The sequence below is a fragment of the Lactuca saligna genome, chromosome 2 (assembly GCF_052625555.1).
Source record: "Lactuca saligna cultivar CGN05327 chromosome 2, ASM5262555v1, whole genome shotgun sequence".
Lineage (NCBI taxonomy): Eukaryota > Viridiplantae > Streptophyta > Magnoliopsida > Asterales > Asteraceae > Lactuca > Lactuca saligna.
This window is the reverse complement of record NC_136418.1, coordinates 97,511,874-97,537,832: the sequence shown is the minus strand read 5'-3', so window position 1 is coordinate 97,537,832 and position 25,959 is coordinate 97,511,874. Positions and strand designations below refer to the sequence as shown.

Genomic DNA, 25,959 nt, shown 5'->3' with positions numbered 1-25,959 from the left:
GGACTCGCAATCTAGATTATTAACGTTTTAGACTCAATTGCTAGCTTTATGTGCGTAGTAAAGCTAATGTATGTTCTAAGATGTCAGGCACACACACATACACACATTTAGGAAAACATGGGGTTTTCTTGGGGACAATACAGAACATAACCAGAACTGGTAGAGACACACACACACACAGTCAGGGAAACATGGGGTTTTCCTGGGAAGGACACCGAACATAATCAGAATTGGTAATAATTCACACACACACACATTTAGGAGAACATGGGGTTCTTCATGAGTAACAGTAGTAAGTAACTAGAAAAGTGTAACAAGTTAAACAACTGAACTACAATCCACAAGAATAATCATGTTTTCATCGTACATTGTTTACTTTACTTTCGGATTTGGAAACTAACTTTACATAAGAAAATATGGGATTTTCTTGGATAACCACTTTTCAGGAAAAACAAAAGAACTCGTACATTTTCAGAAACACTAACCGCTTATGAACTCACCAGCTTTATGCTGATTTTCAAACCGCTTGTATTCTTAGGTCCGTGTTAGACAGGTACTCGAAGATCCTTTTGACGAAGACGGAGTGCGAAGAAGACTCGTCTCATTTTGTTCATATGTGTTATGTATCACACATGTACATTTTACTTTTGAAACATATGTAAACTTTTCTATATCTAATGTAATGGTTGTTTACTTTACTTACTATGTGCATTGGATTTGATACTCAACATGGAGTCAACCCCGGAAATGTTTCCGCCTTCGGTTTTCGGGGTGTGACATCATGTGCTTCGAACAACTACTATCAACATACCAAGGTTTGATGATATTCCTCCATAGTTGTTCCTATAAAAGTTGCATGATTAATTAATTTTGGGAACCTAGTCCATCTTGAAACTGGGTTAACTAGTACTATTAACTCGAGATACTGTTTCGTATACCACATCTATTTTACCAATTGATGATTTGGAAGAAAAGACTTTGGGTACCCATTGGTAATTTGGTTTGTGTACTTTATTTTTGGACCGAATGGGACCTTTTTCTTTTGCCTTTGGGATGGGACTACCTTTCGATTTAGCCTTGTACTGTAAGTGTGAGCTAGAGGATGACCCTTGAGATGACTTTGACTTTACCTGATTTGGTTTGGTTGAGCCCTCTCTCAAGTCATTTTTCGTTTTGTCCTTGAAGGCCTGATTCTTAGCCTGGTCATCATTCCAATTGTTATTATAGGGACATGACCTCGAAGGATTTCTTTTGGAAGATCTCCTCCATGGCACGTTCGTCCATCCGAATTCAGAGAAGGGAGCATATAAATGATGTGGACAGTTTCTAACAATGTGACCTGGAGTCCCACAATTAAAACAAGTATGTCTTTTCAAGAAAGTGTTATTGGAGCTTGATCTTGGCCCTAAAGAGTCTTGTATCAAAGAATTTTCACATGCACATTTACATTTATCAGATTTTTTCACAACTTTATGTGGCTTAAATTTTTCAGAAACATGAGTATTTGAATTTGAAATAAAAGCAACATCACCACAATTTTTGAAAGAATCTAAAGCAGCATTTTTAATATCTTTGTTCACACAATTATTTGAAACATAAGAAAATGAAACGTTGGTCTTTGAAATGTTTTCAACAAAGCTAGCATTATTAATGTCCTCCGTGTCCTCATCGTCCACTAATACTTGATCTGCACATGAGGTAGAGACATCAATATCGTTCACCTCAACACTTTTAGTGGGGCCAGAATGTTTATTCTTAACTGAAACTGATGCAGGGGGCTAGCCATAGAGAATAGATTTTTCTGTCTCTATGGTTTCAGAAGCCGGAGTATAGTTATCATTAAAAGGAGGTGGTACACTGTGATACCCTAAGCTATGTTTCTGGTTATATTTTCCATTTCAATTTTTTTTCTATCATAGATTCAACTTTCTCGCTTGATACATCAAATTTCTTAAAGTTAAATCCAGCATCTTTAAATTTAGCTTTTAACGCATCAAGTTCAGCAGTTAATTTCGCAATTTCCTCTTTTGCATAACGATGGTGAACACTTTTAATGCTATATTCATCCTTAATCCTAATTAGATCTTTATTTTGAGCATCTAGTTTTTCATTAAGAGGCTTGTTTACTTTCTTAATTTCATAGGTTTAATTTTTAAGATCAAAAACTTCTCTAACTAATAACTCATTTTGCTCATGATATTTATTAACTTTATCCACGCAAGATTTAAAGCATGAAACATCACTAACCTCTTTGGTGGTAGAAATGGTGGAGACCATGAAAGCGAACTGCTACTCCATCATCTTCTCCTCCGCCAAATCTGCATCCTCACCATCTTGCAAGATTAGCTCTTCCATCTTCAGTAAAATTAAGAGCCTACATTTGATCTTCCCATGAAAATTGTTGGGCCACCATAACATTCTTATTATTCAGATGCGCTTCTCTGTTGTTTCCAGTTGGAACCAAAGCCCTCTCAGTAGTATTCTTCACTCTTGGCTTGGTGAACTAATGAGCAAAATGACTTGCCTCATGATAATTGTAACACCTCAGCTTACTCTTGTTGAACACAACTTTCTTATTCACATTCATTCCCTAGTTATTCTTTTCCAGTTCGTTGAGTGAACTTCTTCGCCCTAAACACCGCCATACCAATTTGCCATGATATGTCAATCTCATCAACATCCTCAGGGTGAATTTGATCAATTTCTCCAATTATAAATAGAGGAACTAATTCACCAGCAACAAAGGCATTGTAGCAGTTCATGAATCCAGCCATCATAGCCATGTTATCTTCAGCTCCTTTGGCAGCGACTGGAGTCAGCGAGGTGGATTTGGTGGTGGAACTGGACATAGAAGAGTTGGGAGATGCTATTTGTAGACCAAAAGATACAGGAGCATGATGCGATGGTACAACTGAAAATGCACTATTAGTGGATGCTCCTAAGCTTATAGTTGAGTAGGAATTGACAAGATTAATTTCTCTCTACTTGTCATCCATTTCACATGCCTTGATGATAGTCATCACTTCAGCAAGAGAGAGTCTTCTCAAGTCATTTGTCTTCTTGATCACAGAAACATTCATATCCTAAATCCTAGGAATTGAATTGAGCAGCTTCTTATTTATCTCAGAGCGAGACAACACAATTCCAACAATGCTCGTTTTTGTGTTGAGAGCAATAAAATTATGCAACTGGACTTCCAGAGCCTCCCCAAGAATATGATTAAACATGTTGAATCTTTGACGAAGCAAATCCTGTCTGCTTTGCTTCATATCCACATTCCCTTCATACACCTCAATCAATGCTTCCCACAAATCCTTAGCAGAATTATACTCTCGGAAACCTTGAGTAATGTCAGGGGACAAAGCCATGGTAAGAATAGCCAATGCTTTCTCATCATCTTTAATCTTTTCAAAATCGTCATTAGTGTAGTCCTCGATTGGCTTATCAACCAAGCTTTTAGCTTCATCATCCAGAATGCTTGTGGTCTTCACTGGACCTCTCAGGAAGCATCTACACACTTTGTTATCCTTCATCTTAACATACTTCTTAAATATGAATTTCCACTTAGGAAATCCATCAGCAGTTAGCAATTGGGGAACTTGATTTGTTGTCCCCATAACTGAATCAAGATCACTTTGCATTGTTGTAAGAGAGGTTTTGTATGAGTCCATTGTAAGCTGAAAGGTATATTATTTAATCGACAACTACTAGGTTGGACCGAAAAGCCAAAAAGTCAAGATTGTTGACTGAAATCCTGTTGACGGAAAATGTTGCCTGAGAACTTTGTTTGACCGAGATCATTGGCCGAACACAATTTCAAACCGAAAACTCTGATCTAAAACCCCGTCTGACCGAGAACTCTACTAGCCGCCGACATCACTTTGACCTAGTCGAGAACTCAAGTGTGCCGCCGAAATCAGCCAGGCTAAATCGAAATCGATGACTCTAATCTCAATTTCCAAATAAATGAAGAACACGATGAACACTTATGACCAGCAAAAATTGATTCTTCACTAAAGGAGACCCAAAAACACCAAAACCTTCAAAAACAATTATGGATTGTTTTGAAAACTTGTTGATACCAAAACAAATTTAAGTCGTTTTCAAGCCCTGATACCAATTGTAAAACCCTGATCTAGGTATCAATCTAAAACACGAGATTAGTGCGGAATCCTAATCAAGTGATAAGCACAAAATAATAAATACGAATAAAGAACACAAACACGAATCTTCAATGCACACTATTATTGATTAATAGTCGGGTAGATAAGATCAAACGATTTCTCACTAACTGTTAATGCTCTCTAAATCTCTCTCTGATAAGACTAAATGACTAACTCTAATTGACTGAAAATAACACATTATATACTAATACCTAATTACTAAAGCCCAGTCCAATAGAAAACGTCATTAAGCCCAATGAAATCACATGGTGATTTCAATCCAAGTACCACCGAGATCATAGAGATTTCGGTCCAAAACCAAGAATTCTAAAAGCCTTGAGAAGCAAATTATAAACCACAAATTTATGTCCTAACAACTAGGGATTTCTTTCAGTGAATTTCTGCATTCGAGGTGAATCTCCTCATTGTTCTATGGGTTGAGGCACCAATGCTGGCCCATTTGGTTTATGTATTGTAGGAAAACCCAGGGGTAACCCTTGGTAGTTTGTATGAAAGACCAGGAGGCGGCTCCTGGAAAACTGTATGCAAGACCAGAGTCTGATCCTGGCAGTTAATTAGTTAAGTAATATAGATCGTGTGTCCCCGACCTAGCAAGGAAGACCACGAGGCGGCTCGTGCTATAATGGAAAGACTATAGTTGGCACATAGTAGTTTTCTTGATTGATTGGATATGTCTGATATGTTTGGCTCATGGTTATGTGTTGTATGTGGTATTTTGGGGAACTCACTAAGCTTTATGCTTACATTTTGTAGTTTGTGGTTTTAGGTACTTCTGGTTCAGAAGGGAAGGGTCCGACTTAATCGCAGCGTATACACCCGCGTTTTCCGCAATAGTTGATCTTGGAAATGAACTTTGATAATTGTTTTATTTTAAAATACTTCTAAATTTTAATGTAAAGGTTTAATTAATGTTTGATTATAATAAAAATGAAATTTTCATCCTATGATATTCGGGATGTTACATAAAAATTTATTTATATATAAAGATTTATAGAGTCAAAACCTCTAGAATTCACTAACAAATTGTTGACGTATCTTAACATGTATTCTCGGGAAATTAAGGTAGGAATCCACGTGAAGAGGATGAAACCATTATCTTGTGTTTTTGTTATAAATTATGTTTTATGCCCTCTTTTTGCGTCGCTGAAGATTTGTCGTGAATCTTGTAGTAAAGTAAGAAATAATTATCTCATATGTGGTGTAAAACTTTAAGTGGTTATTTTAATGTTCAATATATCATATGTTTGTGATATTCAATTTACATTACTCGCCCAACTATTCCGCCCTCAGCTAGGGGTGTAACAATAACTGCATTATGCGGAAACATGATATGGATACTCGTGTGTGAACAGTCGAACATTGCCCTTCTCATGAATCAATGAAGTACCTGAAAAATATTTATAATCAACTGGATAAGCATAAGGCCTATTGAGTTCCTCAAAATACCATATACCGTAATACATAACATGCATACATTCAATGGCTCACAACCTTTCGTCATTCCACCAATAATACAAGCAATGGATCACAGCCATTTGCTGATCCACCGATTGGCTCATGACCTTTCGCCGATCCAAAAATGATGTGTGTATCTAGACTTACAGCCTACTTTTCGTTTCGTCATCAACACTCGGATCTATGGGCTTCTTACATATCGTCGTTCTTCCGTCAACCCCTACTCCATCTACAATGAATAAAAATATCCGCCCACATACTAACTATCAGCTCTACATTACTAGCTCTTACATCCTAATCATACATGGATATATATTGTAATACATAGTATAGTGAGATAACTCACATGGATAGTTATTTAGATGACTAGTAGTTATCCCTTCAGTAATACGTGTAACATGTCTAAATTAGTATTAACTAGTAATATTATTACTTATTAATTTCTATAGCAATTTGGAAAAAGACAGATCTTTCACTGTTTCTAAATATACTTTTGTGGCTATGAAATAAGGATCATGCATGAAAATTAGGAGGCAGGACAATTTCGGCATATAGCCTTTATGAAATCCAATAACCTAGTCAATGTGACCATTCTAGACACCGCTCTCATAAGTAGACCAATCAGTATTTTAAAATGAATTAATGACTAATAAGGTAGTTATATGTTCCTAATAATTATTATAATTATAAACATAAGTTATCCTAAAAGCCTATGAACTCGATATCAAGCACTTCTTTCTGCCCGACTCTCTGCTGCCCCAGAGCATCACTAAATGTATTCTAAAAACTCAAAAATATCGGACTCGAGGGGTTAGAGGTCTCTAGAGAGTTTTGGATTGAAAATGGGGTGGAACATAGGTGAAAATGGACATTCCTTTATAAAGTAAAGGAGGCACGCTGCGTCCCATCTTCTAGAAGGTGTGTGCACCACGCAAAATGCCGATTTTGTGAAATCATTTACTTCTTTATATGAGATTCGTTTCTGACTTTCTTTATATCCACGCTTAGCTGTCATCAAGTACTAGAAATTTCATTTAGACTCCGTCAGTTAATTCTCAATTTATTTTCAAAGTTATATATTTTTAAGAGGCTTAAGATTGTTGAAGTTAGTATAAAAATTATAACTCTTTTATACGACATTTGTTCTCGACTGTTTTTATATCGACGGGTTCATATTTATGAGATCTTCAACTCTCGTTTAAATTGTTTCGGAAAACAATCAATTGATTTGAATTTTGATTTCAGTGTCGCATACTTTTGTACTGAAACTTCGAAAATTCATAATTTTTTCATATTAAGTCAGATTTGGACGTTCTCTATATGCACACTCTCGCTTTTACGACTACTGTGACTTTCGTTTTAATCACTAAAGCTAATAAGCAATATATCCAGTTTTACGACACACTTTGTCGTATAGGGCTGAATGCAAAATTAAAATAATCATAACTTCTCCATTCGAAGTTAGATCTAAGTGTTCTATATATTTACGAAAATTATATTGACATCTACTACGTGTTTATAATGATAACTTTGCTTAAAAAGTACTATATGTCTACTTCGAATTTATAAACAAACCTTTATATAAAATCTTATCGAAGAGCGAACAGTGGGTGTTATATGTAGTCAAACCAGATAAAATGCAAAGATGCCCTCTTCCTCTCTCTACCCGAAACCCACTTACGCGGTCTCTTTCTTTGGCATGCTACTTTGGTGGGAGTGTTTGTAGAGCATGTCCTAATGATGGCAAACTCTTTATTACCCCATTCCTTAATGTGTAATCGAATTGAATGAATGAATACATATTACACAAATGGACCTTATGCTACTCTTCTTTATTCATAAACTATCAAACTTATAGAGTTAACCCGTATAAAGTTGTGGTCCATGTTTTAACATAAGTTTCTTAGAACTTACGCTTCTTAAATATTATTTGTGTGTTATTGTTTTATGCTTTTGTTTTTTTAATCCTTTTTTTTCTTACCATTCTTTTTTCAGAAATTAGTTTTTTATACAATTTTTTTACAATCATTATGTATTTTCATTTTCATATATATTCTTACATTTGAATTTATATTTTTCTCCAATAATTATTACACATTCTTATATTTATATGCTACGATTTATTTCATGTCTATTCGCCTAGTGAAAATGAGGTATTCATAAGTTTGAAGTAAAAGTGATGTAATTAATACATTCTCTTCTCAATCCGCAACTATATAATTTCGTATATTCAAATGACATGTTTGTGGTTATGGATCAACAATAAGAGAACCAATAAAAAAAGAGAAAAAAAAATGAAAAAAAAGTAAATGAAATTGCATCTCGTCATTTTATTGTTTTATGTGAATGGTTTTCAGGAAGACCAAACTTGCCAAGAGTATCTAGCGACCAAACCTGCAAATAAGGCAATAAAGAATAGTTGAAATTGTGGAAATTATCGTTGTTCAAACTTAAGGGTGGTAAAATGATATTTCAAAAATAATGGGGTGGAAAGTGACGTTCTACAAAGTAAGGGATGGAAAGTGTGAATCTGTAAAATAAAGGGGGGAATTACCGATGTACGAAAATTTAGGGACCAAATTTACTAACATAAGAAATGATTGCACGCAATATATGAAATAAAAAATTATATGGCCAAAGTATGAAATAAAAAACTTTTGTTAAATTATAAAAAAACATAATTATAATATTTATAGGGGTTGCTTTTTATTATATATAATAAGATATAATCCCTTCGTCACCCGAGAATGAAAGCGGTGATCTCTTAGATTTTGGTCTGTGAAGATGGGTTATCAGGCGCTCCATTTTATTTTCCTATCAAGATCCAATCAAAACCTATGCTTGAGATGCAGTCATCGATTCTCTCGAGAGGCCATAATTGTGGCAAGCAAACAGTCACACAAAAGGAAAGTACTAATATTAATCATTTTATTCTTTGTGTGCACGGTTTTGCAGGGGGAGATTGTTATTCTTCAAATTGAAAAGGTAAAAGCGATATTTTATAAAATAAAGAGATCAAAAGTGTCATTCTACTAATAAAGGGGTGGAAAGTGTCATTCTACAAAATAGAAGGGGGGAAATTGCCATTGTATGAAAGTCTAAGGAAAAGCTGCCAACATAAAAAATGTTTGAAGCCATAATATGAAATAAGAAACTAGATTTACGGTGCAAGTGTGAATTAAAAAAAAATAATTGGTAAATTATAAAACCGCAAAACTATATTGTTCATAAGAAGATTGTGTTTTATTATATATAATATAATAATACATTAAAACAACATTAATACAATTTACTATACACAATACACACCATTTATTGCGATGATCAAAATAACGGAAGGTACAATTTCAATGATTTAATGAACACTAGCATTCTGTTAGCGCACCAAGCCATGCATGACGAAAACACCACATAAGAACTAAATACACACACTACGGAGAACCACAGTCTCAACAGTAAGACCTGGACCGAACCCAAACAGCACACCCCACTCCAGACCCTCTCCTGTGGTGTCGAACCCAGCTGTAGCCGAAGAGTGTCTCATTTCATTTAAGATAAACAGCACACAAGCACTTGACATGTTACCATATTCACTAAGCACTTGTCTCGTAGCCCGTAGTTTATCAGGCGTAAGGCGTAGCTTTTCCTCCACTTGGTCCAAGATCGCAGGGCCACCTGGATGTGCGATCCAAAAAACTGAGTTCCAATCAGAAATTCCCAACGGTTTAAAGGCCTCTACCAAGCTCTTTTCAATGTGTTTTGAGATAAGTCCAGGAACATCTTTGAGGAGATGAAATGTAAGCCCGACTTCGCGAAGGTGGCCATCAATTGCACCTTCGCTATCTGGAAGAATAGTTTGGGCAGCAGAAATTAACTCAAAAAGTGGCTTTTCCACATCGGGCAATGGGTCGGAGCCTACTATAATAGCAGCTGCACCATCTCCGAACAAAGCTTGGCCTACGAGGCTATCGAGATGAGTCTCATTAGGTCCACGGAAAGTAACTGCGGTGATCTCGGAGCAAACAACCAATACGCGAGCACCCTTGTTGTTCTCAGCTAAGTCCTTCGCTAAACGAAGAACAGTGCCACCAGCAAAACAGCCTTGTTGATACATCATGAAGCGTTTGACTGAAGAACGAAGACCGAGGAGCTTTGTAAGCTGGTAATCAGCTCCGGGCATGTCAACCCCCGAAGTGGTGCAAAACACGAGGTGGGTGATCTTTGACTTGGGTTGACCCCATTCCTTGATTGCCCTAATTGCAGCTTCTTTACCTAGCTTCGGAACTTCCACGACAACGATATCTTGTCTTTCGTCTAACGATGGTGCCATGTAAGCACAAATGTTTGGTTTCTCTTTCAGAATCTCCTCAGTCAAGTACATGTATCGCTTTGTTATCATTGATTTATCACCTGAAAACATCACCCAAAAAGATTTAATGTAATTAACAATAAAATATTGAACTAGAATTACGTCATTAAGTACTACATGACATGTATATAACTTACACATGCGTCTAAATTTCTCCTTAAGATCTGTCTTGTGCTCGCTTTTTGTTATACGAAAATAGTAATCTGGATAGGTGCTTTGGAGGACACAATTAGGTGGGGTGGCAGTTCCTATGGCCATAATTGTTGCTGGACCTTCAGCTCGTTGCGCCTTTCTGAATTCCTCAACGTTAACCATTTTTTGGTGAAGGAACAAATTAATGGTAGTGATCTTATGACTTGAAAAATAGAATTGTTGTGTTAAGTGATGGCTGTATCTTGAAAATATATAGAAGGGATGGTATATAGATGGAACGATGGGTTTGGTATGTGGGAGAATGGTGGATGGGTATCACATGTATAACTCCCGTATCTTAAATTTTTAACTGGGAAGCGGGCACGTGACTAGCATTTGCCTATCAAACCAACCTCATGATTTAAATACGTTTTGACATTATTTTTTTATTTTGAACTCATATATAAACACAAACTATTTGTTTTGTTTTGTAGAATATAAATCATATGTCGGTTATATGAACAGAAGTTAAGATACAATGATAAATACGAATGAGGATTTTTAGCTCCAGTTGTGTCTTTATATATATTAGTTTATATAAAATTAATTAAATTTTCAAATTAAAAAATTAAAATTATTAATCGAATATTTTAAATAAATTATATTTTTTTTGTTATATAAAATTATAATCGTTGATTTAAATAAATATGTAAAGTTATATCACCTTTTAATATGTATTATTTTTATTTTATTTTTAATCTAATGTTATTAATTTAATATAATTAAAATAAAAAAAAATTAAAATTTGAAATTTAAAATAGAGAATGAATTATTAATTTAATGTAGTAGAATGAAAATTTTAAAATTTGAAATAGATAATTAATAGGATGATAAGTAGCATTATAGATAACATATAATATTAATAAGGTGTTCTAATATTATGATACTTATCAATATGAGAATAAACTTATTCATATATATATATATATATATATATATATATATATATATATATATATATATATATATATATATATATATATATGGGAAAAGTGAATATACCCTTAAGGATATATAAGCTTACGTACCCAAACTCACCATAATACGTCGTTTTGTTTGATATATTTATTATAATGTTCTTCAACTTCAATCCTTAACTTGATTTACTTTCAAGATTTTCAAAATTTCATTATTATTTTCCTCTTACATCAGATCTTTTTGTCGACCATCAATTAGGCTATATATATTATAGTTGAAAATGAAAATTACGTAAGAGGAAAATAAATGTCAAATATATAAAAATCTTTGAATGAAATAAAGTTAGAAGTTGAATTATAAGAACATTAGACAATTAAAATTTATATATGATACAAAACGACGTAGTATGGTGAGTTTGGGTACCTAAGCTTATATACCTTTAAGGGTATATTCACTTTCCCATATATATATATATATATATATATATATATATATATATATATATATATATATATATATATATATATATATATATATATATATATATATATATATATATATCATGCGGTTAAAACTACATGAATATAGTTAACGTAAAAAAATTGAATTTTAAAAAATATTATGGAAAAGATGAAATTTTGATATAAAAAACTGATAAATATAAAAGATCTGAATCATCTATTTTCTATTTTCTATTTTTGTTGGTTACCATTTGGTGATGAAAGATTGTGAGCATTGAATTGCAAGGTTTGACGGGTATGCATCGCAAATTGTAGAACAACTAACAGAAGCATGTCTTGCATTGGTTCAATCATTCACTGCCTCTCCTTCCAATAAAATTACCAACATCCCAACAAAATAAAAGAGCTTTAGGCTTATGAGCTACGTATTAATCAATAATAGTTTACAAAAAAATTGGGCATTAAATATTATAAAGACCAAACCTCGAGAATAGTTCATGCTTTTATACATTCTCGTTGGGATTAGTTTTTGTGGAATATTTTTTAAAAGTTTTTTATCCCGAGGTTCGTCCACCATTGATCCCTTTCATTCTTAACGTTGTTTAAGTCCACTAAATATTGTTACATTAGTTGTTTCTAATTTAATTTAATACTTATTAATATCTAGTGACCTATGAGATAAAAATAATGACGAATAATTTTGTGGATGAAAATGTAGGAACAAACAATAAAATAACGTTTCAACTCAAATGTAAGACGACAGTATTACAAGAACAGGAATCTCACTCAAAAACCTTACTATTCCTAACACCACTACAAGAATAATAAGCGGCGATGCAAATCTTTAGCGGCGATATCTAACTTTCGTGTAACATGTTGCCCATAAAAGTGGACATCACAACTAAAGGTTAAGGACTCTCTGATCTGCGTCAAAAGCGAATGTTTAATCATATATGTCGATCTCCACCCTGATCTAACGGTTGGAAACAAATATCGCACATACTATCAGCGGCAACATCAATGGCGGAGACATTTGTCGCCGCTAATACTCGAAAATAATTGTGCGGTATAAATTCCCTCCAAAGGATTGCCATTAAAATCATACCATCGCCGCTAATGCTTCTTGCAGATATACTTTCATCTTCTCCCTTTTCCTGTCTTTTGTCGTTCTTTTTGGTCTGTTGAGTTCCCACCAATTTGTGCATCACCAACATCGATTAGAAGGTACAACCTATCACTAATGACGACGACTTGCATGATCGACGACATAACATCACCGGTGACGGAAGCTTCATCAATGACAATCCCCACTGCCGACGACGACCACAGGTCCGTCCTTCTCTGTCCCTCCTTTCACTTTCTCTTCTCCCCCCATGACCATCTAGTGAGTTTGAGTGTTTGATTTTGTGAATAAAGTGCAGTTGACTACTTTCCTTGTGTTGTCACCACTGTTTTCGGATATATGCCGCAACAACACTACCACTACACCAACATCGTTATGGTTTCGCTCCACCAGATGTTCTATTCCATTTCATGAAAAATTTACTTCCACTTCTTCAGATTGATCTTATATGTGGTTATAATGTGTGTATAGTTGTATATGTTTACATTGAAGAGTGAATAATTGTTACGAAAATATAACCCAAAATTTTACGAAAGAACAAAAGCAAAAAATTCTTGACTGAGGCCTATGTTTAACACAGTTTCCTTCAAAACAAATTTGTCATATATGAGTGTTTGTTTCCCAGAATACAACAATAGAAAGCAATTCTTCTAGATTGTTCGAACCCTCAATTGGCCCAAATTATACATTGGTTGCAGCAAGACAGAAAAGATGAAGCAGAAGCGTAAGAGAGGAAGAGAGTGATTTCGTTTCATCCGCTATCTGGAATCAGTCACATATGCATTGTATATATACTACCCAATGTAACCGATGCAAGTAAAACGAAATCGTGACTGTCACAATTAAATAAAAAAATTAATCAAGAAATCAAAACCGAAATATATGATTAATTGCTCTTAATTCGTTTTTGTAACTGTTAACCAAAAGGAAAAAAAATGAAAAAAAAGGTTCTTAAACTTTTCTAATCGACCGTTGTTGCATTTGTGCTCGCAGGACGCATGCTTGCACACAAGTTTAGTGGCCCGAAGCCAATTTGGCTTGCATTTGCACCCCTACAAGCAATTTCTCATTCATTTTTATTCCGTTTTGGATGTGTAATATATCGAAACGTAGATATCACGGAGGAGAACACGAATATATAATGAATAACTCATTTTGATTTTACTTAGAGTACAAAATTCGTGCTCAAAATTGGAAAAAAAATCCTTTTTTGGAAATTAATTAAATTAATTTTCCAACAATTCTCCACATGAATAAAAATTGCTTCAGCATCCGCAATTCCAAACTGATTTAGGTAACATCTAGCAGTTGAATCATGCACACGATACGTAGGTTCGACCCTTTGAACCTTCCCGTAAGATACATATTTATTTTACTAGCGGACTAGTTGACTCGATGTCCTTGAATTGTTCTGCCATTTGTGTAAATAATCAATACATGTTTCACATGATTCTCCCTGGCCTAGTTAGCTTCTCATTGATGTCTCCGTTTTGGTTATGGACACTTGCCTGGTTCTGTAAGAGCTCTTAGGAACTTTCTCATTCAATTCCCTTCGAAGCGAACCCACTTCTCTCTCACATAGGTGATTATGTCATAATCATTAAAAGCTCATGTGTGATGATTTCCAACTTATCACCGACTACTATAAGCTTAACCTGTATTACTGTTATTTATAGGAATGGGTTGGGGTTCACCCCCACAGTGATCTACATATGTTATATGCAAGTAGGTTGTCCCATTGAACGTAGATCTTGGGATCTCCAGTCAACTAGGTTGGGTTTTCCTTCGCAATAACTTATTCGTTCATGGGTTTTAATCTTATTCCTTTTGATGATTTTGCACTAACTCCCTACTTAACCCTTTGGTTAGCGGATCCGCAATGTTATCTTTGGACCTTATATAGTTAATTGAGATAACTCCAGTTGAAAGTAGTTTTCGAATGGTGTTGTGTCTTCGACGGATGTGTCAAGACTTACCATTATACATAGCACTTTGTGCCCTTCCAATTGCCGATTGACTATCACAATAGATTGAGATTGCCGAAACTGGTTTAGGCCATCCTGTTATATCCTCCAAAAATTATCGTAGCCATTCAGCTTCTTCTCCACTTTTATCAAGTGCTATATTCATATTCCATGGTGGATCTAGCTATAACTATGTATACGATGATTTCCATGATATAGCTCCACTTCCAAGTGTGAACAAAAACCCACTGGTTGACTTGGAGTCTTAAATGCAGATATCCAATTTTCATCGCTATACACTTCTATCACCTTGGGATATCATGTATAGTGCAACCCATAATTGAGAGAGTATCTTAAGTATTGTAATAATCTTTTAATACTCTTCCAATGTTCATCACTTGGATTACTGGTATATCTATTTAGTCTGCTTATTGCAAAAGCTAAGTCAGGTCTGGTACAACTCATAAAGTACACCAGACTACCAATAATTCTTGCATATTCGACTTGTATAACTCCTTCACCTCTATTTTTACTTAGAGGATAACTTGTATCAATTGGTTTCCTACCTACAGTAGTATCATCGGTGTTGAACTTCTCAAGAATTTTATCCTCATAATGGGTTTGATTTAACGTAAGTCCATTTGCGCTCCTTGTGATCTTCACACCAAGGATGACGTCTACTAAACCCATATCTTTCATGTCGAATCTTGTCTTTAGAATGTCCTTTGTTGATTTAACCATTTTATCATTGCTAACAACAATAAGCATATCATCAACATGAAGGCACAAGATAACATAACCCTCACTTATTACATTCATTAATCTTGTATCCATTTTCCAACATCACATGGTCAAACTTTTGATGCCATTGTTTTGCGGCTTGCTTCAACCAATATAATGACTTCCCTAGTTTGCAAACCTTTTATTCTTTTCCTGGGGCCACATACCCTTCTGGTCGTTCCATGTAGATTTCCTTTTCTAAATCCCCGTTTAGAAAAGTTGTTTTAACATCCATTTGATATACTTCAAGATTTGGTATGGAAATGATTGCAAGTACCAATCTAATGGATGTAATACGTGTGACAGGAGAGTACATATAAAAATAATCAAGGCCACTTTTCTGTCTATAGCCTTTAATTACTAGTCTTGCCTTGTACTTGTCAATGGTTCCATCCGCTTTCATTTTCTTCTTGAAAATCCATTTATAGCCTGGTGGTTTGCAACCTTAAGGTAAATCTCCTAGCTCGCATGTATGGTTTTGCAAGATGGAATCCATTTCCCTTTTAATTGCCTCTTTCCATTGAGGTCCTTCTGAGGAGGTGATTGCCTCTTTGAAAGTTTGAGGCTCTCTTTCAACCATGTAAGTGTAGAAATCATCTCCAAACGACTTCTCCATCTGTGCCCTTTTACTTCTATGGAGTTCTATTTCTTCCTCTATTTCTTCTTCATAAGAGGATTCATTGTGCTCGATTAACTTTGAAGCATTTGTCTCAACCTTACAAAGACATGGAAAAACATTCTCAAAGAACAATGCATTTCTTAACTCCAATATTGTGCCTTCGTGAATTTTTGGAGTTTTTGAGTCATGCACAAGAAATCGATATACACTACTGTTTTGTGCATATCCAACAAATATGCAATCAACAGTCTTGGTTCCTATCTTAACTACCTTGCGTTCAGGTATCACGACCTTTGCAAGGCACCCCCACACTCGAAGGTATTTGTGGGATTGTTTTATACATGGCCATAACTCATATGGTGTTTTATCCGATTTCTTTCATCTGACCTTATTTAAAAGGTAGTTAGCTGAAAGTATAGCTTCCCCCTACATTGATGGTGGCAACCCAGAACTTAACAGCATGGCATTCATCATTTCCTTTAAGGTCTGATTTTTCCTTTCTGTCATACCATTTTGTTGTGGTAAATAAGGTGCAGTAAGCTCATGTATGATACCATGAGTTGCACAAAACTCCTCAAACGGTGATACATATTCACCTCCAGGGTCACTTCTTAGTACTTTAATTTTCTTATTAAGTTGATTCTCAACTTCACTTTTGTACACTTTAAACTTCTCTATTGCCTCATCTTTACTTTTAAGTAAATAGACATAGCATAATTTAGTGAAATCATCAATAAAAGTAATAATGTACTTATTTCTACCTTTAGATGGAATTGATTTCATGTCACATACATCGGTGTGAACTAATCCAAGTGGTTCGGTTGTCCTTTGAATGTACTTGAAAGATTGTCGTGTTATATTTGATTCAACACAAGTGTTGCATTTTTATTTTGAGTCAATGTGAAAGTGTGGTATGTGATTGAGTTTAATTAAATGACGAAGAATATCAAAATTAACATGTTCTAATCTAGCAAGCCATATATTTGAGGACTCAAGCAAGTTAGTAGAAGAGTTATTCATTTCATTATCATTGTCACTTGGCTTAAGAGCCATTACACAAAGTTTGAACATATCCGTTATCATCATACCCGTTACCCACATACACACCATTTTTGGTTAACACAAATTTATTTGACTCAAACACCAAGCGAAAACCATGCTTTTTCATCAACCAACCCGACATAAGATTCTTACGAATTTTGGGTACATACAACACATCATTCAACATCAGCTCTCTTCCCGACGTCATCTTCAACACAATCTTTCCAACACCTTGGATATTAGAAATGGCCGAGTTTCCCATTAAAATCGTGTCACCATTATCCATAACCTTGAAGATTCTGAACCATTCTCTATTTTAGCAAACATGATGGGTACCTCCTGTATGATTCCACTACTCCCTTAGATTGAACTCCACAAGATTAACTTCAGAAATAACCACTGCATGATCGATGTCAGACACATCTTTGGTTATTTTCTCCATAACATTTGCCTCCTTAGCCTTCTTTGGAAGCTTGAAATTAGTAGATCGATGACCCCGTTGGTCACAGTTATGGCAGTTTCATTGAAACTTTTTCTTAAAAGTTCCACCTTTGGCTCCTAAGTTTGACCATGCTCCACCACATTAGCTTTCTCAGAAGTAGCGGTATAATCACTCTTTTGAGCTATCTTATCTCCTCTTCAATTCGAAGGCGAAAAATATGGTCCTCAATAGACATTTCCTTTGTCGTATGTTTCAAGTAATTCTTGAAATGAACCTAACTGGGGGGTAGCTTCTCAATCATGGAAGCAACAGAAAAAGGCTCATTCAACCCCATACCCTCGACATGCATGTCATGTAGGAGGACTTGTAGTTCTTGGAATTGGGACATAACAGTTTTGCCATCAGCCATTTTATAGTCAAGAAATTGGGCAACCACAAATTTCTTTGTCCTGGCATCTTCAGTTTTACACTTTTTGTCGAATGAGTCCCATAGTTCTTTGGCTGTCTTTGTTACACAATACACATTATAAACTGAATCAACAAGGCCACTAAGAACATAATTCCTACACAAGAAATCAGAATGTTTCCAAGCATCAATAGCAGTTAAAGCTTGCACATCTCCTTCTGCTTTAGGCATCCCAGGAGCCTCTTCAGTTAAGAATCTAGCAAGATTCAATGTGGTAAGATAGAAGAGCATCTTCTGCTACCACCTTTTAAAGTTCAGTCCAGAGAACTTCTCAGGGTTCTCAGCATGATTGACGAACATGGACATCATTGGAGCTCCTTGAGCATTAGGAGTACGATTAGGTATTGGTGGTTGGTAACCTTCACCAGTAGTCAGGCTACAAAAGGAAGCAAATGTAAAACTGTCAAAGATTAAAATTCAATAACAACTAAACTATTAAGTATTGTTTATTTCCAGATTACAGGTTCTGAAAGGCTATGAAACAAAAGAAAGAAAAAATTCTTGACTGAGGCCTATGTTTTACACAGTTTCCTTAAAGAAAATTAGCCCTATATGGGTGTTTGTTTCCAAGGATCAAGGTTCTAAATGGCGTGAGGCGCGGCGTGGCGGCAAGGTCAAGCCTCAAGCTTAACGAGCCATGGCGTTTTTCAAGGCGTGATGTAAGGCGGCGATTTTGTATTAATTTAAAATTATATTACCACATAAATATAAATTTATATTAAATATAACTACTTTTTAGAAGTGTTAGATCAATAACTAGTAACAAAAATTTAACAAAAACCACAATACTTGTATCTCCGATTAGAAAAGACATAACAAAGAGCAAAAAACCATGTTTCAAACGAAAAAACACGCGCCATAACACGCCATAACGCGTCATGGTGCGCCATATCACGCCTTGCCACTTGCCACGCCTAACAGCAAAGTTATGAGGCTTTTCGTAATAGCAGAGCCACGCCTCACGCCATGGCGTGCCTTGGCGCGCCTTTTAGAGCACTACCGAGGATACAACAGTAGAAAGCAATTCTTCTAGATTGCTCGAACCCTCACTTGGACCGGATTATACCTTGGCTGCAGCAAGAGAGAAAAGATGAAGCGGAAGCGTAAGAGAGGAAGAGAGTGATTTCGTTGCATCCGTTATTTGGAATCAGTCACATATGCATTGTATATATACTACCCAATGTAACCAATGCAATTAAAACGAAATCGTAACTGTCACATTTAAATAAGGAAATTAATAAAGAAATCAAAACCAATGTAACCAATGCAATTAAAATGAAATCATAACTATTACAATTAAATAAGAAAATTAATCAAGAAATCAACACCGAAATCTATGATTAATTGCTCTTAATTCGTTTTTGTAACTGTTAACCAAAAGGAAAAGAATGCAAAAAAGGTCCTTAAACTTTTCTGTTTGACTGGTGGTGCATTTGTACCCACAGGACACACGCTTGCACACAAGAGAGAGCCTTGGTTCTAATAAATCTTGCAAAGGTATCTAGTCTTTGTAGTTATAAACCAATTTCCTTTTCATTCTCCCACCAATGTGTGACGAGTTTTAAACCCACTAAACTCTTTTATTTTCTCTTCCAATTCCCTACTTTGACAAGTAATTTCTCATTTATTTTTAATCCGTTTTGGACGTGTGATATATCGAAACATAGATATCACAGAGGAGAACACGAATATATAATCAATAACCCATTTTGATTATATTTAGAGACCAAAATTCATGCTCAAAATTGGAAAAAAAAATCCATTTTTTTGGAAATTAAGTAAATGAATTTTCCAACAATAATTTTATGCAGTATGTGTATTTGTATGTATATATGTGTGTATATATATAGTGTGTGTGTTTATTTTGTATGTTAAAGTGCATTTGTATTTATATGGTTAGTTGTATGCAATATTTGTATTTGTATGTATAAGTGTGTATATGGGGAATGTATGTATCTATATGTGTGTATGATGTACATATATGAAATATGACAATGCTATAACTGAAAAAATGAAAAAAAGGTACAATGCTATAATGCTATAACATAAATGAAGTATGTGTATTTATATCTTTTAGTGTATTTGTATATATATGTATGTATGTATTCATTAGAACATCACTTAACTTTTAAGGGCTTATTTGGAAAGTACAATGCTATAGGTGAAAAATGAAAAAAAAAAAACAAGTAGGATTTTATAATAACCATGAGCTTAAGTTGCAATGTATAATGCTATAATGGAATGTATAAAAAATAGGATGATATAATAGAAAAAATGAGCATGCCCTTCATTTGTAAAGTACAATTCTATAATGGAAAGTACGAAAAAACATAGGATATTATAATGGAATTTGTAAAGTATAATGCTATAATGGAAAGGGGTAAATGGCACAAAAAACTCTCTTTTTACACAGAAATTCGATTTTGACACCGTGTTTTTTTTTTTGTCAATTTTGACATGATGTTTTCCAATTTTTTACAATTCTGACCACTTGTCCGGTTAACCAGGTTACATGCTGACGTGGTATGATGATATGTCAGTGACGTGTCAAAATTGAATTTGTTTCTCACAAAAAACACTAAGTTTTAAAAAAAAAATTTCGATTTTGACACTAAGTTTAATTTTTTTATTTCAACTTTGACAGTATGTTTTTTTTTATTCAAAACTGAACAACATTTTTTCCAATTTTGTTCAATATTGATAATTTTCTATTTGAAACCGTATAAATACTTTTTTAATACATTTAAACCATATAAATATGTTTTTTTTTTCATTTAAAAACCATAGTTTTATACAAATACGTTTTTTTACACTCAAACCATATTTTTATATATAAATATAGATTAGTTATATAAAAATTGTATTTTATACTACCTCCGTCCCATATTTATTGTCCACTTTTAACTTTTGAAGTCATTATTCTTCAACTTTGACCTTAAATATTTCTATTTTTGATACATAATATTCGATGCAAAATATATGAATGAATTGTATTTTAAATGTATTTTCATTGTTATAAGTTTCATAAAGTAATATATAACACAAATAAAAATATTTAAGGTCAAAGTTAACGAATAAAGACTTCAAAAGTCAAAAGTGGACAATAATTATGGGACGGAGGGAGTATTAAATATGTAACTTTAAAATGTGTTTGGAGGTTTGAAGGCGTGTAGTCGATCAAAACTCGGATATCAAGTTTGCAACCCATCAAATTTTTACATCTTATTAGAAGCTTATGGTTAGTTTGATTCTCATGATATAACTAATGCTTTGAATGTAAGAAAAAAAAACACCTTGTATTTAAATAAAAATGTGGTTTTTAAATGAAAAAAATATGTTTATACAGTTTAAAATGTAATAAAAAAATATATTTATACGGTTTCAAATGGAAAATAGACAAAATTGAATAAAATTTTATAAATGATGTTCGATTGCACAAAAAAAACATAGTATCAAAATTGAAATAAAAAATTAAACTTAGTGTTAAAATAAAAAAAAAGTGAAAACTTAGTGTTTTTTGTGGAAAAAAAATCAATTTTGACACGTCAGCATATCATGTCAGCATGTCACGTCATCAAAACTGACATGTCATCATGCCACATCAGCATGTAACCTGATTAACCGGTTAAGTGGTCAGAATTGTAACAAATTAAAAAACACAGTGTCAAAATTGACACAAAAACAAAACACAGTGTCAAAATCGAATTTCTGTGTAAAAAAAGTGTTTTTTGTGTCATTTACCCTAATGAAAAGTATGAAAAAGTAGGATGCTATAATGGATATTGTGTTTCTATATTATACATCCTATAATACATCATGGCTGATGTCATGTTTATTGCTATTTTTATTCATTTATTATTGATAGATGCCATTTTATGCATCTTTTAGGGTAGTTTTTGTTATCATTTAGCATCATATTTTGTACATTTGCAAGCCATTTCTTTAAATAATATTCAACTCATTTATTTTATCATAATTATTGTACTGTTAGCATTTTTTGTGTCAATTTCAGATAGTTCGGGTTGAAATAGTACTTTGGGAGCAGTTGGATGCATATGTGGAGCCTAAATGGATTTGGAACCGAAGGAGGATGTTGAGGAATGCTTGAAAGATGTTTTGGTCAAGAAACATTCGATTTAATTGATCATAAGAAGATATATTGCTAAAATTTGAAGCTAAAGGATGTTGCTGACATCTTTGACCCCCTATCAGTATTTTGATCATATCTCATGAACTATAAATCAGATTAACGAGATTCAAAATGTTCTGAAACTAGACAAAATTTCGGACAACTTTCATGTTTGTGAAAAAGCCCAAATAGGTTATTACATAGGCCAAAAATGTGACCACATGTTTTTCTCTGGGATCACATATTTGGCACGAAGTTTCCTAAGGTCAAAATAAGTCATCTAAAAAAAGCCTAAAACCTGCAATTGCATATAGCATACCTGCAATCTCATAAATGGCCCAAAGTCCCGAAAACATCAAAAATAACATCCTGCATCATTTAGGGTCAAATATGGAAAAAATTGGAAAATATGCCATCATATATAACCAACCTGCGATCACATTTTTAGTTTCTTTCTTTGGAAGTTTCCGTCTCGCATATAAATACGACCCTCCTTATCATATTCAGAGGTCAAACGATTCAACCACTTTTGGAGATCTGAAGACTGCGAATGATCTTAGACATTTAGTTTATCTAGATTTATCAGTAAATGTTTCTTTTAGCTAGTTTAGTTTCATTTTTAGCCATGTTTGGCAAAACCTTAGTTTTCAGTTATGCAGGGCTAGTACTTTTCATATGATTAGTTTCCAGATCTAGTTTTGTTTTGTGTTTTTATCTAGATTTTTCCATTTTGAACTTAATGAACGTTTGATTTTTATTTCTTGTTAGTCTGATCACCTAGCCAGGGTTATTATCATTCCAGTTAATCAGTTAATAGAATTCGTAATTGTTCTTTTCAACTGGTAAAGTAACAAGTATTATATTGGTTCTAGTTTAGGGTTTAACTTTGAATAAACTTAAAAAATCATACATTTATGCTTCTGAGCTTGTGAGAAGTATTAAGTATTGTTAGAAATTTTACATAGGTCATAAAGCTACTTTTCTGATTTAATTAAGAGCTTATTTAATTGAACAGTAAAAAGTTAGGGTTAATTCAAAGAGCTTGTTCTGGTTAACCAATTTAGGTAAAATAGATTATACTAGAGTCTGATAGTTTTTCCCAGTACCAGCTTAGATTGAATGCATCGATTAAGCGTATCTCAAATAATCAGATCTGAACTGATTGCATGACTAGGAAAGTCGCAGCAGAACTGAAATCGTTTTTATTATTGATTTTCATTTAGTCTAATATCACTATAATTTTAGTTTTTAGTTTAATTTTAAAACCCTCTTTTATAATTTCTTTTTTTTGACTAGAATGTGTCTGATACAAAAGGCATTGATTGTCACACTATGTCCTTGAGGATCCTAGCCCGCTTCCCTAAGCTATATTTTTCATGCAACTAGCAGTGATAATTTTATTTCTTTAAATCTGGTCCGAGTACCGGTTTAACAATTATAAACTATCATGACTAATATTTTTAATCAATCTTTTCAGCAAAGCTACCAAAAAGAACAAGAGGGTTATCCTAAAATATCCAACTCTCAAAGTTGTTACAAAAAAGACAAGGGGAAGCCTATGGATTTTGATTTTGAAAGCGAGCTTACATTATTCACTGTTAGGAAACATGGCAATATGTTTACCTATTAGATTAGGTGGTATATGTAGAAGAACATACCTTTTAGCATATCTTGTTGGGACTATGTTTCACCCGCTTTAAGTTATGCCACTGTCTTACATTTTAAAGTAAATTTATTTATATGATAATATTTTAAGTTTATTTTTTTATTGATATTTAATTAACTAATTTTTTTGTATTTGTAGAGAAAGTTTGATTTGGAAATTTCTTCACCTTTTCCGAGCTATAACTTCTTTTCTAGTTTCTATTCTTGTTCAAAGGAAATTTCTTTCTTGCGAATCGCTTGGGATTCGAAACCATCAAGGCATATTCTTGATTGGTAAGATCAAATTTAGATTTTATCGGATTCAGATCTATCCACTACAATTATTTTTCTTTTTCAACGAGATCTAGAGTCCCCATACTGGAAACACCCTTCGCTTCCTTTGACACTTCGCTTTCATGAGCTTTAAGAATACTTACCAGCGTAGCCAAAGTATATCTCTTAAACTACTCGTGAACCTTAACTGTAGAGACAACTATCATCCATTCATATCTAAGACCATTCATAAATGTAACCTTCTGCTCGAGCAATTCTCTTCCAATTCCGTGTTTGGTCATCAGGCTGAGAATGTGGTCGTAGTGGTTGAAGGTCTTACTCAAATTTTCTTCTGGCTTTTGTGTGAAAGCCCCAAACTTCGAAAGCAGTAGTGTGTGAGTTGAATGCTCAAGGTCTATTTGTGTGGAATAAAGTTCCTTGAGCCTATCCCATATTTCTTTTGCAGTCTCACACAAGATAACCAATCGAAACGTGTCTTCCTGCACGACAAATCTGATGATCCTCATAGCTTTAACATTGCTAATGAGTTTCTCTTTCACAGTCTCTTTCTAAGTTTTGAATTTTTTTGGACTCTATGTGAACGAATGGACCTGAAGTAATAGCTTCCCAAATCAGATAACCATTATCGTCTGAAAATAGAACGTAATCTTCATAGTGGAGCACCCAAACTTCATACTCATGAGGGAAGAGTATTGGGATCCTTGTTGTTGATCCAATATTGCTTGAGATGTTCAAGAAGTTAATGCTTGAATCCTTGTGCTGCATCTTAAAAAGATCTTTGTTACTTATTATGAATCAGATGTGCAAACCAAACTAATAAAAGGGTAATATCAAGATAACAGTAAGTGGACAGAAAATCAAAGAAGAAGACTAAACAAAATCATATATATCAGTGGAAACCCTAGTAGCTCAACAAACAAAAGAGATGCATATAGGTTACATAATATCCTGCTATGATACCAATTGTTAGGATATTAAATCCTTAATGATCGATTAGATTCAACAAGTAAACAAATAACACAAAGGTAATCAAACTGCTGTTGAATGATTAAAAGTCATGCCTTAGATGAACTCGATGAAGAATATCAAATGTAGAGGCGTGCTAGGGTTTAGAAGAATTTCTCTATAAAAAACGTTAATGATCTACGGTGCATGCATGACTATTAGTACTTAAACCCTAATTAATAGCATGACATGGACATGCCCAATACCGAATACAAAATGGACTAACTAAACAAGCCCAAAGGCGCAACGCTTAACAGCTTACAAAGAAGTATATATGAATAGTAGTTCTTACTAGTATAAATACAAGTCTTAAGTCACTCATTCCCTACACCAATCCTCTCAATAATCACTCGATATTCTAGTAGTTTAAGTCATGTTGTAGTCATAATTAGCTAGAAGCTAACTCCCGAGAAGCCAGTAGATGATTTTACCCAAGAAGTTATTTTCAATAGTTTGTGTTGATGTTTTGCATATCAGGTGAGTTGTCTTACTATATTATGTAATCCAGTATGTGTTCATGTATGTTATATGTATATATGTGTATATGTGTTATTATATTCATAGTAGTGTAGGGGCTACTGGCGGAACAATAGTTGGGCAGGAGCCTATAGACTCGAGTGTTGACAACAAAATGGCAAGTAGGACTTAAGTCGAAACACACTTATTAATGGTGGAACGACCAAAGTATGGGAGCCATTTTTTTGTACGCATGTATATGTATTGTGACATGTGATATAATGGGGAACTCAGTAAGCTTTATGTTTACCTAGTTGAATATAAGTATTTTTCAGGTAATTCTTCAAATAAAGGGAAGGTGAAGGCAATGAATGTACACACGCATCGACATATAAGACTTCCGTTGTTTTATTTAAT

General features: G+C 34.0%; 2 protein-coding genes across 2 annotated transcripts; both read right to left on the bottom strand.

The window, feature by feature from the left end:
* Positions 1-8,969: 8,969 nt before the first annotated feature.
* LOC145031221 (chalcone synthase J-like) lies at positions 8,970-10,408 on the bottom strand. The gene is made up of 2 exons (XM_078979732.1): positions 10,146-10,408; positions 8,970-10,049 (listed from the first exon to the last, which is right to left on the bottom strand). Exons 1-2 carry the CDS (start codon positions 10,321-10,323, stop codon positions 9,058-9,060), a joined length of 1,170 nt encoding a protein of 389 aa, XP_078835858.1. The 5' UTR covers positions 10,324-10,408; the 3' UTR covers positions 8,970-9,057.
* Positions 10,409-15,891: 5,483 nt separating this feature from the next.
* Positions 15,892-16,848, bottom strand: LOC145029900 (uncharacterized). The gene is made up of 2 exons (XM_078978346.1): positions 16,496-16,848; positions 15,892-16,276 (listed from the first exon to the last, which is right to left on the bottom strand). The coding sequence occupies exons 1-2, from the start codon at positions 16,846-16,848 to the stop codon at positions 15,892-15,894; spliced, it is 738 nt and encodes a 245-aa protein (XP_078834472.1).
* Positions 16,849-25,959: the final 9,111 nt, after the last annotated feature.